Source organism: Ambystoma mexicanum, chromosome 6q (assembly GCF_040938575.1).
Source record: "Ambystoma mexicanum isolate Mex_15411 chromosome 6q, UKY_AmexF1_1, whole genome shotgun sequence".
Classification (NCBI taxonomy): Eukaryota; Metazoa; Chordata; class Amphibia; order Caudata; family Ambystomatidae; genus Ambystoma; species Ambystoma mexicanum.
Genome location: NC_090937.1, coordinates 207351911 through 207369312, shown reverse-complemented (window position 1 = coordinate 207369312; position 17402 = coordinate 207351911). Strand labels below are relative to the sequence as shown.

Below are 17402 nucleotides of genomic sequence, written 5' to 3'. Positions count from 1 at the left end.
ATTATGGAGCACATTTTTTTCAACCTTCAATGTGTAACGCTCCTACACCTTCTACACGGTTTGCATGATTCAGAGGGGGCATGCACAATTATTTTGCATATTCCACGACTTTCTCGCAGCCCTTCATGCACATGCTAGCCTCCCCTTACCTCAATGAAAACAGAGAACATACCAACGAAACGGGAGAGGACTCCCGAGGGTAGGAAGCTGGAACTGACACAGGAGAAGTGAAAAGGGGAGCCCAATAGTGAAATGAGGCAAATCTAGTGGAAGTGTGAGGGGAATAGAAAGGGGAAATGAGTGGTCTACAAAGGAAGAATGAGGGGGGCATTTTAGAGAAGTAGAGACATGAATGGGTGCAGTGGAGAAGCCTGACTGTAAATGTGGTGGAAGTGAATAAAAAAGGGCTAGGTCATGGCAAAGATGGTGAGAGTGAAGATGACAGAGAAGAAATGAGGTGGGTTAAGATATGGAAAGTTGGAGAAGTAAATTATGTTATCAAAACTAGTGGATTCAAGGAACAGGACAAATAGTTTAAGGCCTTTCACTTCCAGGTTGACACGATTATAACACATGCTCCATCAAAATATTTCTAAAAGGAACTTTAGTAGAAGACATACATGTATTGTATATAGTGGTCGAAGTGTACGAAAAGAAGTAGTGGAACTATGTTCCCTACTCGCCTGCACCTCTCCCCACAAACCCCATTGCTGCACCCCCTCCGACGCACAAAACAAACCCCAAAACACAAGCAGTGCACTGAAAGTGCAAGTTTCAACTTCTTCCTACACTTTTATCTTAAAACGAAACCGTTCCGGAACGGTTTCTTTTTAAAATAAAAGTATAGGAAGGGTAAAACTTAATTAAAAGAAGTAGAGGAGCACCGCTCCCGACCGCTCCCGCCCACTTCGATCACTGATTGCATGCCATGATAAGCATTTTTATACTGTGTCAGTCAGCACCATCGTATGGTAACATCATCAAAGCTTATCTGGAAAGTGGCATATTGTGCCCCGCCAGAGGTACCCAGACTTCAGTCTGCTGGGGAAATGGGCAGCAGAGGAGAGGAAGATTGAAGAGAGAGCAATGGTATAAGGTCTCAGCTACGGCAAAATTCAATGTAAACATGTTTTTCATTAGAGAAAAAATTCATAGATCGTACATAGAGGAAGTATCATACAAAAAGCATTATAGGTGCAGGATTCCAACATTGTGCAGGTGTCACATTTCTGTCTTTTTGGCAATGTAAACATCCAGGAGGAGACACTGAGGCAGTCAATAAGGGAAATGGCCTCCGTATTTTAACAAATGCAAATACAAGGTCCCAGAAATGGTGCAACGAGGCAGGGTGCTGTGTGTAGAAGGTGGTGGAGGTATTTTATGACAATATTCTGTTACATTTTTAGATTATTCAATCTATATCAATATGTTCAGTTTAAAAAATAAATTGAGAATGAAGATTCACGGTGTCTTTTTCAATCTGTTTATTCATTAATCCAAAGAATATGAACACATTCTGATTTATTTTACACAGAAGGGCTGTAATGAATGAGTGTTGTCACAGATGGCTTCCCAGACACCCACAACTCAAAATTTGATTTAAGGATTTGTATTACACAAAGGTCAAACAATCTTGGTTTACAGTTGCCAGATTTGTTGGTGGGGGGAATTAATGGTTGCCCCTCTCTTGGCCTCCATTGTGCTCTCACCTCAGTAGGCCCCGGCTTCCCTAAACGCCTGGTTGGTTTCAGTCTATAGATTGGTAACAGCTACTACCTAAATCCATCTACTTGCAGTGTGGGCCTAAAGCCTTAGTCTTATCTACTTGGTTTCATCTGGGACTTCCTAAGGGAATGCTAACTCTGCAAGTTCTGTCCCAGACTTCAAGAGCAGCGTTAACTATTGTAATTGTGCCGATTACAGACTCCATGCTCGGTTCACTCTCTCTCCACTTGCTCCTTCTTCTCCTGTCCCTGACCTGTTCTACTACTTACTCCTCCCAGCTTCTCGTCTTACTCACCCCTTCTCGTTGGCTTTCTTCTTCACTCCCCTCTCCTGCTCTCCATTGCTGTCCCTCAAATTCTCCTCTCCTGTGTCCTCTCCCATCCTCTCCTTGCCCTGTACCCTCTCCTTTCTTCTTCCCCTTTCACCATTTTCTTATAACAGCTACTCCTTCTCACATTCCACTTTTCCATTCCCTCTCGCATGTACTGCCTCACTCACAGCTTCACACTATTATCTGGTTCCACTCTTTCTCATTACCAATACCTCCACTCCACCTTCCATCCCCCTTGTCCTCCTTCTCACCTTCCGACATCACTGGAAAACGTTCATCCTTTCTGGTGTTTTTCGGTCATATATACCCATTACTTCTTGTCTCTTTCATTCACTCCTCCCTCCCGCCCCCCATTGGTTTATCTGTTTACATGATTCTACCAGCTAATCTGACCCTGATCTTGTCCCCGGGGTTGGGTAAAAAAAGGTGAAGGCAATAAATCCCCATGTAAGTCCTGCCACATTTCCACACACTCCATTCGAATCAGTTGCTCTTTTCCCATCCTGCGGTCTCTTCGGAGCCGAGGAAATTTTACCTTGATTAGCGTTGTTGGCAATTCGACTGCCGTCCCTATCTGACTTAATGTTGGCAGCTTCCCTCTGTGCTTTGCCATGTCCCTCTGCTCTCGCCTGGCCTTAAGGGACTGGTAGTTCTGCAACAACAGTGAAAGAAATCTGGCCATCCTGGAGTTCTTTCTTTTTTTTTAATTATGAATGAACCAACAACATTGGTCAAACACAAACATGTAAAAAGAATTCAAACATGTAAACCTTTTAAGAAGAAAAAAGTATCATATTATTCAGACATCCAGACTTTGATTCATTGAACCAACACATCAATTAATTACTTCAAAATGTCAATTCACATTAAACTGATTATAACTCTGCCTATAGTTCCCAGAAATGTCACCAAAGCGATAATAATGGCCACCTCATATTGTCCCGTCGCTCTGTTTGCAGCCACTATTCTTTGTCCACAAATCTGAGAAAATACTTTAGCCTCAAATCTTGAATGGCCTCACAACCAATAATCAGATGTTATCTAGTTTGGCTCGAGCCTGGCATCTTACAGAGGTCACAAACCATATCACCTGGATGGGTCCCAGATCTAATCACCTTTATTTGCCTCGTCAAAACAAGATTCAGGTGAAAGGGGTGAGGAAAACGCGCAAAATATCTTGGCAGCACATTCACTGCCTTGTCACTCCAGAATAGACTATGGTAGAGAGAATATGACCTCATTTTGGGGATTTGGAGGTCCTTCGGTATTGAGTGACAGAGAGCGGTGCAACACTTATCCAGCAGAGCATATGAAACGGGGATGGGGGAGCGAGACTGTGACCCTCCCAACTCTCACTCTCGGCCTCTCATTCTCTGTCTCTGGGAAAGGGCTGGCTCTGCCCTCCGCCGTGGTAGGCTCCCTGCACCATGTCGGGAGGGGGGCTCTGTTCCTCCTTGACTGGGTTCAGTCCTGGACAGTGTATTGTGGATTATTTCTGCCGTAGTCAGTAATTCACCAATATTTGAGGTTTCAGCAGCTTTTATATCATCAAGGCTCTGCAATGTTTTTTAAACAGTAAACAATCATAGCATTTTCTTGAAGATCTACCTGTAAAGTCAGGCTGGTGGTCTGATTATTTGTACATCCCAGCAAAATACAACACTGGCAGACATTGTGGATGAATTGACAAAGTTGCATGTTACATGTTGGGACTGAGAAATACTCTCTATCAACTAGGAAACAAGTCTTCTGGAACCCATATTTTGCTATGCAGAAGAACAAAGCGTTTTGATGTGGTTTGTTTCATTGAGTGAAGGGACTTTTTTTCCATCATTTTATGTGCCAGTATTTAATATTACTTGTTCTAAGAATGACCATTAGTTCATTTTTATGAATTACTGTCAACACTACTTATTTAAACTGTTGTTTGCGAACGGAAGATAGGTTTAGAATAAACCTCTTTTATTTCAATGACTGCTGGGGGGTGGCCTGTGATAGTTACTTTCCGTCTCTTTTGCTTTACAGATTTACCAAAAACCAGAGAGAGAGAATATGGGCTAGTGACCCCCATCAGCACAGATGCAGAGGGGCGATATGTTTCCAACCTGCTCTCAGCCAGTCACAAACGACGATCAACCCGGGACGTGACGCCAATATCCGCTGAACAGCTCTTCTATAACCTGACCGTCTTTGGGAGAGAATTCCATATCCGGCTCAGACCCAATAACCGTCTGGTGGCTCCCGGTGCAGTGGTGGAGTGGCATGAGGATTCTGTGGGCTTCGAAAACATAACCAACGTTGGAGATGCTAATCAGACTGGCAGCGGAGCAGGAGGGCAGTGGAAGAAAGAGCCGCTGTGGACTAACTGTGCCTACGTTGGAGACATCCCCGATGTCCCAGGAGCCTCTGTGGCCATTAGCAACTGTGATGGTCTGGTAAGAGCAAGCCCCATGATTTATGCCTAGCTTGTAGACAGTGTAATGTTTGGAAATGCTGTTTACCTACCATGTTCATACTATGGTCGATGTGCATCCATTCACACCTGTGCTTCACCTTTTCAGTAAAGATGCATAGTGCCTGTGTTTGTACGTGTTCTCCTACCTATGGCATTACATCCCAGTGGTGCAATGCACCTTTTGCCACCCACCTTATGGCAGCAAGCAAAGGAATCTTCAGGGGAGTGTAAGCACTATAGGTCTTCTATATGCTCAGCTGACTCTGCCTGCAATTCTTCCATCATCACTCTAAACAAGTGTGGCTTAAAAGTGACAACAAAGTGGAAAGAAAATGGCCTCACTTTGGAATGCCAAGCCAGGTGTGTAGGGATCATCTGGCATATCATTTGGTAGAAATGTGTCATGAGGCCAGTGATCAGGGCTGGTTCTAGAGTGGGTCCATTCTAGGTGGCCACCTAGACACCAACAACAGCAGGCACGGGCCCAATGTCATTGTGATGGGGCATGGGGAAGATGCGTCTGCACTTGCATATGTGTAGCCACAGCCTAGTTAGCCCTTTTTCCCTTGTATGGATACAAGCAGGGGTGAACTGATTTACAGGGAACTCTGGAGATCTCCCTTACCCCTCTTCACCCTGGGACTCTTTTGTGGGGTAACTTGTTTTATTTCCATATGTTCTCATAGGAAAATGGTTGGGCTTGCTAAAAATGTGTAATATGGGGCCACTTGGAGAATTATTTGCTGGTCCTCCTTTGGTTCCCCGTCCACCTTTGGATGCAAGTCCCACAATGTCTTATCTTTCTGTTTAAGTGCTGCAGTAGAAGCAATGATTCATGTGAGCCCAGAGATTCTAAATATGAGCTGGTGCATGCATTCTGTATGTGTAAACAGAATTGACTTACTGTATAAGCACCTAACAAATGCAGGAAAAAATAAATAAATAATCAGGGCACTTTCTGAATCATGAGAATCTGTCGGAACACATTCACCAAAAAAACCTCACTTTCTTGAGAGAGCCGTCAACCTGGATTTTTTTCTGAGGGGGAGATGTACTTGTGAGCCCCCAAATGTAAATGAAATTGATTCGTAAACTGTTATTACCGCTCTTGGCTCCTGAAACGGAAAACATATCCGACCTGTTTATCTCTATCTTTGCAGATTTCACACTCCAATTGTTGATACATTTGATTGAAGTTTGGTTCTCTTTTTAATTTAAATTGCTTTCATTTGTGCGTAAGGTGGAGCATGCTGGGTCAGATTGTCGGGGCCTTTGGGAGGGAAACATTCTATTATGCAACAGATTGTAACCACTCCAAGAAGCATCACCAAAATGTCATTGGGGAACCTTTGCCCACCAACCACAGCCTCTGCTCTTCCCTAGATCCAAGATTGTGTCCTCCAGTTAGTACCACATTTGTGGTTTCAGCCACAAAAATATTTCTCTCTCTTGACTTTTGACTTTCCCTTTGCCAAAAAAACCTTAGGGCTTACATTTAAAACGTACAACACCAAAATGGTTTATACCATTTTGTTGAAAATTAAAATAAAAAATATGTTTGTGTTTTGGATATAAAGTGTTATAGAAAAAAGCAGGAGGTGACTTGTACTGGACTGCCCGTGTGGGTGGGACCAGACTGATATGCAAATGGGTATGTGTCCTTCGGTAGGGTACAGCGATCTAACGGAGGTAGAATGTCGCCCGTGGGTTCCATCCCAGTGAGCAGGATATTTGCCTGTGTTCACTCTCGGTAGAGGGGCTCTTGCATTTCTTTAGATTTGCAGCAAGTGCCTTGGTTCTGAAGTCAAGCTCCCTCACAGCACTGAAGGTTGAGGTGGGCTACAGGGAGAAACTTTTGCACAATCATCACTGCTTTCAAAACCCGTAATGAACAGGGATGATGTCCTACCTGTGAATTCTTTTCCACAATTTGCCAATGTATGGCTCTAATGGATTCGTCGGCACACAGTATGTGATTATTTTGAATACAAACAGTTTGAAGACGAAAAGGTTGTATTCTAAATGTTCGTATTCAAAATACGCACCCCACAGCTGAATCCCCTTTGTAGACCCGTTACCTCCAGCCAGCTACTTACCCTTTACCGGCACACTTTGCTGTGTGCCGCCAAGTCCCTGCAGCGCAAGTTGCCTTCACATCCGCTGCAGTGTCCTTTTCTTTTTTCTTTCTCCAAAACTTTGTTTTGGATGTGGGGGATACCCCGCCACCCTCGATTCCATTATAGCAAACAAGGGGAAGGTGGATGCACCCGCAACCTCCGCTTACCTTGTTTGCTGTAATGAAAACCTAATGGTTAAAATGTTCGACATTTTCGGCTGTACGTAAAATTCAATCATTTCAACCACTCAGATTTTATATACAGTATTTTCGTGTGATACCCCTCAACTTTGTCAATTAAATTTGTTGTTATCAATGTTTGATATTTTCTAATTTATCGCACCAAAACCCTTGGAATTCGTTGGGTGTTGAAGTGACCACAATCGTTACTCAGAGTACCTCCCCATTAATGTCATCCATGATGTAATTTTTGTATCACTGCTGATTTCATGTGCAACGTCATGTATCGTTTCATGGGCTGAGCAACAGGGGTGAAGGTTCTTGCCACTTCCAACACCCAACCAATTTCTGAAGTACTTTGGTTTTGTTTAGATAAATGGCTTTACTTTAACCGCCTCTCAAATAAAGTTCAATGCTGTAACTTACCCCATCTAAAGTAGTAAATAGCCATGGCCAGTGACTATGTTGCAATAATGACAATTGAAAGATCATGTTCCATTGGCCGTCGTCCATTGCCCATATCCCCTTTAGTAGTAAATAACCATGCCTCCTGCCACTTTGCATCAATTAAAATGATAGAGTGTGACACACTGGCCGTGGTCAAAATATATTTTACTGAAGCTTAGCAAGTAACGACATCAGTAGCCAAACCTCTGTGCTTCCTAAGTGAAGAAATAAATAAAAATATACATTTCATTGCATAGTAGGTCAGAAAAAAACAAGAACCGTGTACAATAACAAGTACATATCAATATTGTGTGAATTACAAGACAGCAATGCATTCGCCATAGTCCATATATTGATATCACTTCTTAGGCTTCACTGGGAAGCCCTGATTTAATGGGAATAAGGAGTTTCCAACAGAAACACATGTTTTCAGTGACCATCCCCTGAATGTTACCGTATATTGCCATGAATGTGGCTTCAGATGTTGTTGCTCATCTGAGTGGGAGGCAACTGTTAGTTGATGGATTTTAGGTTTGGACGATCCGTTTAATATCCGTCGCAAATTTTAACGTGCCTTTTAAAATCGAATCATGTATTGCTGTTCCCCATATATCACTCCAGCAAAGGCCCTGCATCCGTGTTGTTTGGCATCAACGGCAATCTGGGGGTGGTTAATCCACCCTCGTTTTAGGCCCACACAAACGCAGCCATTTTACTTAATTTGACGTGTAAGAGGGACTGCTTCTGCATCATTTACTTCAGCTGTTGATTTTATGCTGAAGTAAACTCTATTTCTATGCAAGGGCAGACACGTGTTTGCTGTGCTTTTCCAGTGGTCAACCAGAGTCAATATGTGCTATTCCCAGATACACACTGCTTGCAACCCACAAACGAAAGGTACACAAATTCAATCAACCCAATGGCTATTCTGTGACCTGCAAATAGGAGCACATGGCTGCGCTCTGCAAGGCGTGTTGGCAGCCCCATCTATTACCTTTTTGTACCTAACACAAAATTTGATGCAGTACGTAAATGGTTGAAGGAGTTGGCTACACATTTCTTTGTAAATTAATCTGTCCTTTTGGCTTCTCTATAATGTGCACATATGCTTCCTATAATGTGCACATATACTTCAGTGCTGTACCATCTTTTTGCATGCGTCATGCATTTGGCCTATTTCATTTTCTTGCCCATGACCCATTGTTGCCATGTTGGAAAATATAATGGGCATAATTTGCAAAGATTGGCACTGGGGCAAATGATGAGATGAGCATGAATCAGACATGCATCTGCTACCTTATACCTTATTCACACAGTTAAAACCGGTGCGAATCTGAAGGTGCCAGGGAGAAACTCTGAGATTCCCACAAGTAAACGTGTTATGTTATTAATTTTTTGTACCTTGCTCTGCTGCCATTTGTATGGTCTCCAGGCACTGTGGTGGATCTAGAAGAGAGTGGGTGGTCTTAGGTATTTGAGAGGAGGGGTACAGGTAAGATTACAGTGCTTTGTGTTGAGGTTACAAATCAGAAGTACCTAGAGCTTTGCTTGCTTGTTATCTTTCAAGGTGAGATGTGCAGGAGGCATAGCAGTATTTGTGTCCAGAGTGCTGGTCTCATGGTGATAGTGTGGGTGTGTGTTGGCTATGGGCCGAGTAGGTTGCTTATAGTTAGAGTTGTATGTAAGTTTGTGATGTCCAAAGTTTGGGAGAAGGATTTTTTTAAAGTTGTGTGCGTGTGTGTGTGGCCGAAGGTGGAGAGAAATTGAGGCTTAGTCAAACGGTAGGGAGTGTTCTTGGTTTTTCTGTAGTGCTTTCAAATTATTGTTCCTGGTGTCGGTTGCGTAATGACGAGAAATGTTTTGCTTTAGTGGTTGATGCTCAAACCTGTCCAATATCAAGGTTTAGATATTCTGGGAAATAGGGAAGGCATTTTCTTATGGTTTGGCAGTTTCTTGATATGTCTTCTACTCATCATAGGTTCCTGGTGCAGTGCATTGTGTTCTAGGTGCAAGGTCGGATTGGCCCCTCGGGCTTTCGGCCTGTGGCCGGGGCGAAATCGTCCCTGGGGAGTGGGGGCCGGTTTCTGGCCATGCCTGGGCTGGTTTGGAAGAAAAAAAAATAGAAAATCATTTTTGTTCTTTTTTTTTTCTTTTCAAAAAGCCTTTCATCCTTCTTAGGTCGATAAATGAGTACCACCACAGGTTGGGTGATATTGTATGCATATTTCTTCTATAAAAAAAAAGAGCTTAAGCGTAAGTTCTATACAATAACATTATCATTTGGCCTTGGACTCTGCTTGGATTCACAGTAATTTAGTGTACTTAGGGACAATGCTATTTGATGACACTTCCTGTTTTGTCAAGGGGTGAAAGGTTGTGTTTCATCACTTCCCAGGATGCCACTGTGGGGTCAAAGGACATCACTTCTGGTGATGTCATCAGAGGTCAAGGGTCGTGAGGCGAGGGGTGGGCCACTTTTTTGAGGCGAGGGGTGGGCCACTTTTTTTTGGGTGACCGGGCCTATTTCTTGTCCTAGTCCGACCCTGTCTAGGTGGATGGTCAGGAGCCTCTATAGCGTTCCCTCAGCTCTTTGCAGTTGAAAGTGGAACTATTGAAGAGTGCTGCTTCCTTTGCTTGATTGGTGTAGGTTAAACTTTCTGTCTGTTAAGCATAGAAGAGGTAGGTTTTTAGACTTTTAATTAATTTCAGATGTGGCATAGAATGTGCCTTTCTCTTGGCAGCAAGTTCCAGTGTTTGGGCACCAAAATCGAAAATACTGAGCATCTATGCATTTCTCTTCAAAATCTCCTGGTTTCTAACAGTTGTTTGTTTCTTGATGTTACGTCTCTGGTTAGTTGGTAGAGTGAGAGTTTGCTTTGGAAGTTGTCTGCTCTTTAACCTTAAAGTGCTCTGTGGGTGATGCAGAGTGCATTGAACTGGATCCTTTCTTGGACTGTTTGCCAGTGGAGTGCTCTGAGAGCCAGCATTGTATGTTCCCTCCTGTTGAGTCTGAGCAGAAGTCTAGCTGTTGTGTTTTGCATCCATGGATTTCTTTTGTGAGGTAGTCCAGCATACCTAGATAAATGCTGTTTGTGTGGTTGATTCTTTGGAGATCACGGGTGACCCTCTTTGTGTAAATGAGAGGAAGGGCCTAATCTGTGGGATAGAGATCAGATGGTAGAACCACCTTTTGGCTATTGTGTTGACTTGGGTTTCCATTGTGAGTCCGTTGTTCATTAACATGCCTAAGGTGTTGATAATTTAAGATGCTATAGGGAAGTTACTAATTTCCAATGTTCATGGTACAGGTGTTTCTGGTGTGGCATGCAGTGAGACTATCATTATTTCTGTTTTGTCTTAGAAGATCTTTAGGATAGTTGGCCACCTTCCACTCGTCTTTTTGGGTAAGGCAAATGCTTAGGGTTGTGTTGAAGTTTCTTTCTTCATTCTTTTTTTTTTTTTTAGGCTGACCTCAGACCTCTCTACTCAAAATAAGCCCACCTCTAAAGAAGTGAGTGAACGTTTGTCAGTAAAGCAAGATTATTGTATACAAATGCCAGGAGGGGCTAGACAGCTCCTTAGAGACTGGACTAACCCAATTCCCCAGAAACCACACAAAAGTTGCACCTTAAATACATTGTTACAACATTTTCCACACTCCCACATGTTTTGTTACAACGTCATTCCCCAAATATGATTGGCTAACCCTATACAAGGATATCTAATCCCCCTAAATTCCCATGCTCTTATTGGACACATTCACCAAAACACCACCCCCTTCAAAATACATTTACATTAGCGCATATTTACAAGTACAACCCCTTTTGGCTCTTTCCGTAGTTGATCATGACATCAGCACATAAGTAATTACTTACTCACCTACAACAATCCTAATATATTACAAGTTCCATCTGGTTGGAGACCTCTAACACTGGGTGTGATGTGCATAATCTTTACAAGGACAGTTCATCACTATGAGGAGGGAGAAAAATAAACCTGTTTCCTTTGAACAGGCAATAAATATCTTATGTACCCAGACTTAGTGGTGTCCCTGGTATTTCTTGTTTCATGCTAAGCTATTGCGACTTCCACTTCTGCCCACATGGCCTTTGGCCACATCTGGGTAATTTTCCTGAGAACCTAATTGAAACCCATTTGTCACTCTGCCCTTAAGCACCTCTTGCAGCTGCTTTATTAACTGGCCCCAAGTTTACCCTGCCATGTGGCCGGACTACCCTGGTCACTGAATAACAACCTCACATGTTCTCAGGAAGATTGTATCCCTTATCCACACGGCACCAAGTCATAAACCCATGACCCACTAGCATATCATGTTGTCCTGACTTCAAATTAATATTTGATACTCTTGCAGCTGGTCAAATGAAGTTAGCTGCTTTCCTTCTTCCTTAGACCCCAGTCAACCAACTCTCCAGGTCACACAAAGCTCATCTCACCAACCCAGGCTCCTGCAGTGTACACAAACCCCAGCTATGAGGGACCTGCAGTATAAAACCTTCCCATGTATTCACCATGCACTACCTGTTCCCCAAATGTCCCAAACCCATCTCCCTTAAAAAATACTCTATGTATGTATTCATGTGTGTATGTTCAGGACTACAGCATAAACTCACAGTGGCTTCACCATCCACAGGTTTCTACTCTCGTGTATGCATATAAAGCTAATTGCTTCCCATTGTTAGGCGCTACATGCACATCACACAACTACATTGTATTCACACTGTATTTGCAAGATTGCTATTATGTTGCTACGTGTATGAATATCTGAAATGTATCAACCTATACACGAAATAACACTAATAGTAACACTCATTCTATTCTCATTAACTCTACTAGATACATACCAGATTGCATCATCGTGCTAACATCGTGTCTACCCCATTCACTAATATGGCACGTGCAATGTAAACCTTTCTTTCACATTGAGACCACTATCAACCATCCCAACATTTTATATATGATTTTGTGTCATCCACATAGTTGAAACAGGTGGGCCCCTGAGATTGTGTGTTCTTCATCAAAATGATAGTCAGTAACCCATATGATTATGAAGAACACATTTACATTATGGAAATTACATTTTCAAAGCAAGGTTACCTGAGGAGGTCAAGGTATCACGGGAACGCATAGAGAAAGCAAAAGTAAACAACACCAATATTGAACCACCTAAACCTAAAAAAGCACCAGAGTTGGTATTTGTCTTCAAATATTCCACACAAAGTAAAATGATTAAGCCAGTGATCCAAAGAAATTGGTGCACATTAACATGTGATACACGAGTAGAGCATTTATTTTGTGACTTACCAGTCTTCGCTTATCAAAGAAGTGCCAATATTAAAGATCAACTGGTGCAAACAAGGATACTCAGAAAACCCAAACTAGCTCAAATAACTGGTACGTTCCTGTGTTTGCATTGTACAATTGCGGGTTTCTAACACAAGGAAATGTGGTGCACCAGCCAAGAACTGGAGAAGTAATAAAACTATGTTTATTTGCTACATGTGATACGCCAAATGTAATTTACACCATTAAATACCCTTGCGGCTTATATTATGTGGGACAATGTTCAAGAGCAAGCAAATTGAGGTGGAATGAACAAAGATCGTGTATCTGAACAGGCAACATGAACTGAATGCAACAAAGACATGATATTTCACAGATCTGCTTCCAAGTGGTGGAAGTGGTCTGGCAAAAAGGACCTTACGATGACTTATCATTGAGACTATAACAAAGAGAAACATTTTGGATAGAGCGTCTGCACTCTTTATCACCAAATGGAATTAATGAAGAAATCAATTATCAATACTAGTTATGATCACCTCAGACAGACTACGATACAGCTAAGCATATTATATGCAGCAGCTAATGAATTTGCAGACTGTTTTACAGCAGCTATAATATCAAAATGGAGTAAAGTACATCTAAAGCATCAGCTAACCCGCTGTATATCTTTCTTTACAAAAATAAAGGCATGGTTTACTATATTGCATATTTATTAACAAGAATTATTGTTGTCAATATTTGAATGTGCAGTAGCGTCTTACGTGCACACAGATGAAGCTAGCTAAATTAGTTATTTACTTTAGTTGGATATTTCACATGGTATTTTTTTGGTAATTCAGATTTCAGATCAGCAATGGAAGTATGATATTGAACACTTTATTTATCCCAAATGTTTTTTTGAATAAAAGATAACGTTAGTGCTACATCCAATATAAGAATGTTGAAACAGGAAATGGTTGAATTTCATTACTTTAGAATTTCAATGCGTGCTCGAAACAGCTGCATCAGTTTTGTTTACTTTAGCAATGCGTGACTCAACCACGGCACCGACACCACGTGACATTGGGATGTGGATGACATCACGCGCTTGACTGCAACACTAATAAAACAGACAGGTAATCCAAATGCAGTAATGGTGATTGCTAGCCTTCCGTGTGTGACTCCCTGTGGTCCTAACTAAATTTAGAGTGAGGCAAGGATAGCGGTTTTACCGTCATTTTGAAGTCATACAGTACCTCCACCATATGAATTAGAAAAAAAATTATTTGCTAAATATATTTGTTTTTCCAAATAGGAGCACACAATCTGTAAGTAATACATGCTACTAAAATACGCACAGGTAAAGCACATGTTTTCAATTCGATCATAACAGGCATAAGTATGTGTGAGAAGGGGCCCGGAGTGGAGGGGGTGCCGGGAGGGGTAGCGGGACTCCGCGGGATCGCGGCAATGGGCCGCGAGACAGAAAACGCAGCCCCGTCCCACCCGTTCTCCCCGGGACTCTACAGGATCGCGGCAACGGGCCGCAACATGAAAAGAGCGGCCCCCTCCCGCCCAGCCTTACCTGAACCCGCCAAGGGTAACGCCACAGCTTGCAGCCTGGGAGACGGGTTGGTGACGGCGAACCGGAGGGAAACACGGGCAGTCACGGAGAGCCGGCCCACACGGCCCGCCGAGCGTCTCGCCCCACGAGGAAGGGAGAGAAGGGAGAGACGGCTTGCTCGGCGGGGCGGTCCGCTCTGGAACGGCCACAGAAACAAACACACATGGCGAGAGGGAGAGACTTCAAAAGGGGGGAGGGACTCACGGGATGGAGTTGCCTGGGAGCGGGACTCTTCTGGCAGGCAGCAGAATCAGCCATTCTGGGAAACCACGGCAGCCTTTAAAGGAGGCGGGACATGGCAATATCAGCCAATGAGAAGTCTGATTGACAGGGAAGCTTTCCATTGGGGGGGAAGCAAGTCACTCACATCATATAAAAGCCCGGGAACTAATCCAGCGTTGGTTGTTGATTTTCCTAGTCATACGAAGAGGACGAGGAGAGAAGGAACAACTGGTGGGCCTATCCGGACAACAAGGAGACTTAGGAGGGTTTAAATCCTGTACCTGGAAGACTGCCTAAGAGTGGAGTAACTCTCAAGGAGTTCGTGGACTATATTTTCATTAGTTTAAAATCACATGAATAAAGTATAATTTCAGCAACCCAAACCTGGTCTGGGTCTTGATTCCTACATTGGCGACGAAGGTGGGATAGGCGACAACGCGATGGAGACCCTAATTAAAACCCTGACGGATGGCCAACAGCAGTTGCAGCAATTAATACAGCTGCAAACACAACAGGCAGTGGCTGATCGCCAGGCGTTCCAGCAAGCCATCCAGTTACAGGGCACCCTACAGACCACGGCCCAGGACAAACAACATGAGAACATTATCAGGCTCACAGATGCAGTAACCAGCACGAGGAACCAACCCATGGTGCCGTCCACCCTGCTCCAGAAGTATAAGGGGGGAGAGGATCCAGCCTTTTTCTTCACAAGTTTTGAGAGGATTGCAAGAAATGCACAATGGCCGCCTGAACGCTGGGGACAGTATGTGGCTCCCTTGTTATCTGGGGTAATGCAGGGTGCATATCAGGCTGTGAACCCCAATGGTAACACTCCATATGGGGAAATTAAAGCAGCTGTACTGGACCTTCTAGGCCTGGATGAGGAGGCCTATCGCCTTCAGCTAAGGGACACCAAGTTAAGAAACGGAGAGAGTCCCAGGCAGTTATATTACCGCATTAAAGAGCTGACGGAGAAGTGGATGCAATCCCCTACACCAGCCAACCAACCCCTCCTAGATAAAATAATCCTGGAACAGTTCATAGAAGCCTTGCCGAGCCCAATGCAAAGATGGGCTAGGCAACACCACAGGCCTACATTGGCGGAAGCCGTGGACATTGCATCGGCTTATCAAAAGGCCGGGTACAGTCGCTTCCCCTCACCAAGTATACCAGGAAGGATGACGTCGCCGAACTTTTAACATCAGATACAAAAAGGCCCAAAAGTGGCACACACCAGATGGAGGCAACCGGAGGAGGTCTCCAGGAAACTAGAAGAAAGGAAGACTGGATACGAGGAGAGACAGCCACCCATAATCCCGGGAGTTCGACAACCCCAGTGCTTTGAGTGTGGTGAATGGGGTCACATTGCCCGGTTTTGCCCCAGAAGGAAGACCACAGAACCTATGGAAATTGGCTACATGAAGCCACACCCGGAAGTACGTAACCCTGGTCCATACATCGTGGATATAAGAGTGGATGGACGACCGACCCGGGCGCTGCTGGATAGCGGAAGTCGACAAACAGCCATATCTCCCACCGTGAGTAATAACCCTAATTTACCTAACATTTCTATACCGATAAAGTGTATACATGGGGACATTAAAACATACCCGATGAGAGAGGTACAGATAGAGGTGAACCATGAAACCACTCAATTAAAGGCTGCCGTCCTTCCTACACTACCCACCCCAGTGGTCCTGGGAACTGACCTACCCCACTTTAGTAAAGCACTGGATGAAGAAAGAGCGAAGAGCAACAGAACCTCGAACATAGGTGACTCTAGAAACCCCCCCGGACATAAAAGACGGAATAGACTAGAGTGGTGCCAAGCCAGTTACATGACCCGACCCATTAACTGGCAACCCGAGGATCATGAGGACTCCCTGAGGGGGGAAACCCTAACTGATCCCACCCTTAGCGTAGCCCGTGAGAGAGCGGCCAATGAGAAAGATCCAGACGTAACAAAAGGACCTGTGTTCCTGTTCCGTCATGGACTATTGTACAGAAAATATAAGGCGGACGATGGGACTGTAAAGGAACAATTGATATTACCAAAACCCCATAGAATGGTCATAATGCAACTGGCACACAACCACCCCTGCGGCGGACATATGGCCTCCCTGAAAACGCAGCAGAACATACTGAGATGGTTCTACTGGCCAGGCATATACGGTGAAGTATCCCAGTTCTGTAAGGCGTGTCCCACTTGCCAGCTAACAAGTGGCGTCTTACCAGCAAAAGCCCCTTTGCAGAAAATGCCCCTTACTAACGTTCCTTTCCAGCGGATAGGCATGGACATCGTTGGACCAATAGAACCCGCATCCCGTGGATACAAGTATCTACTAGTCATTGTTGACTATGCTACGCGGTATCCAGAGGCTTTTCCCTTGAAGGGAACATCAGCCCGACAACTATGCGACCAGCTCATTCCCTTCTTCGCAAGAGTGGGCTTACCCTCGGAAGTTAAACAGACCAAGGGACCAATTTTATGTCCACCTTACTTCGGCAGGTATGCGAAAGTCTGCAGATACATCAGTTACGCACCTCGGTATACCATCCCCAGACCGATGGCCTTGTCGAAAGGTACAACAAAACGATCAAGAAAATGATACGGAGAGTGACCGGGTCCGATGGGAAGAACTGGGACCGCATATTGCCCTTGGTCTTGATGGTATTACGCGACACCCCACAGTCATCTACCGGTTTTTCTCCATTCGAGGTCCTTTTCGGAAGACAACCCCGAACCATCTTGGACCTTGTAAAAGAAGAATGGGAGACTTCAGATGAGATCTCTTTAACAGAGTACACCGAAGAGTTGAAGGAACATTTGACAGCACTCCGCTCGATGGCCGAGACGAATCTGGGACACGCACAGACAAACCAGGAGAAAAACTATAACAAAGGAAGTCGGATGAGAACTTTCCGAATGGGAGACCAAGTACTAATCCTACTACCCACCAGTACTAACAAGCTATTGGCCAGATGGAGAGGTCCTTATGAAGTTAAGGAGGTACTCAGCCCT

At 44.0% G+C, this 17402-nt stretch overlaps 1 protein-coding gene across 2 annotated transcripts in view; it reads left to right on the top strand.

The window, feature by feature from the left end:
• Positions 1 to 17402, top strand: part of ADAMTS3 (ADAM metallopeptidase with thrombospondin type 1 motif 3) — a 675879-nt gene that overhangs the window by 83631 nt on the left and 574846 nt on the right. For both annotated transcript variants that reach the window (XM_069630646.1, XM_069630645.1), the window contains exon 3: positions 4082 to 4491. In XM_069630646.1, the coding sequence (XP_069486747.1) occupies positions 4082 to 4491 (410 nt within the window). The remainder of the gene's footprint in view (positions 1 to 4081; positions 4492 to 17402) is intronic.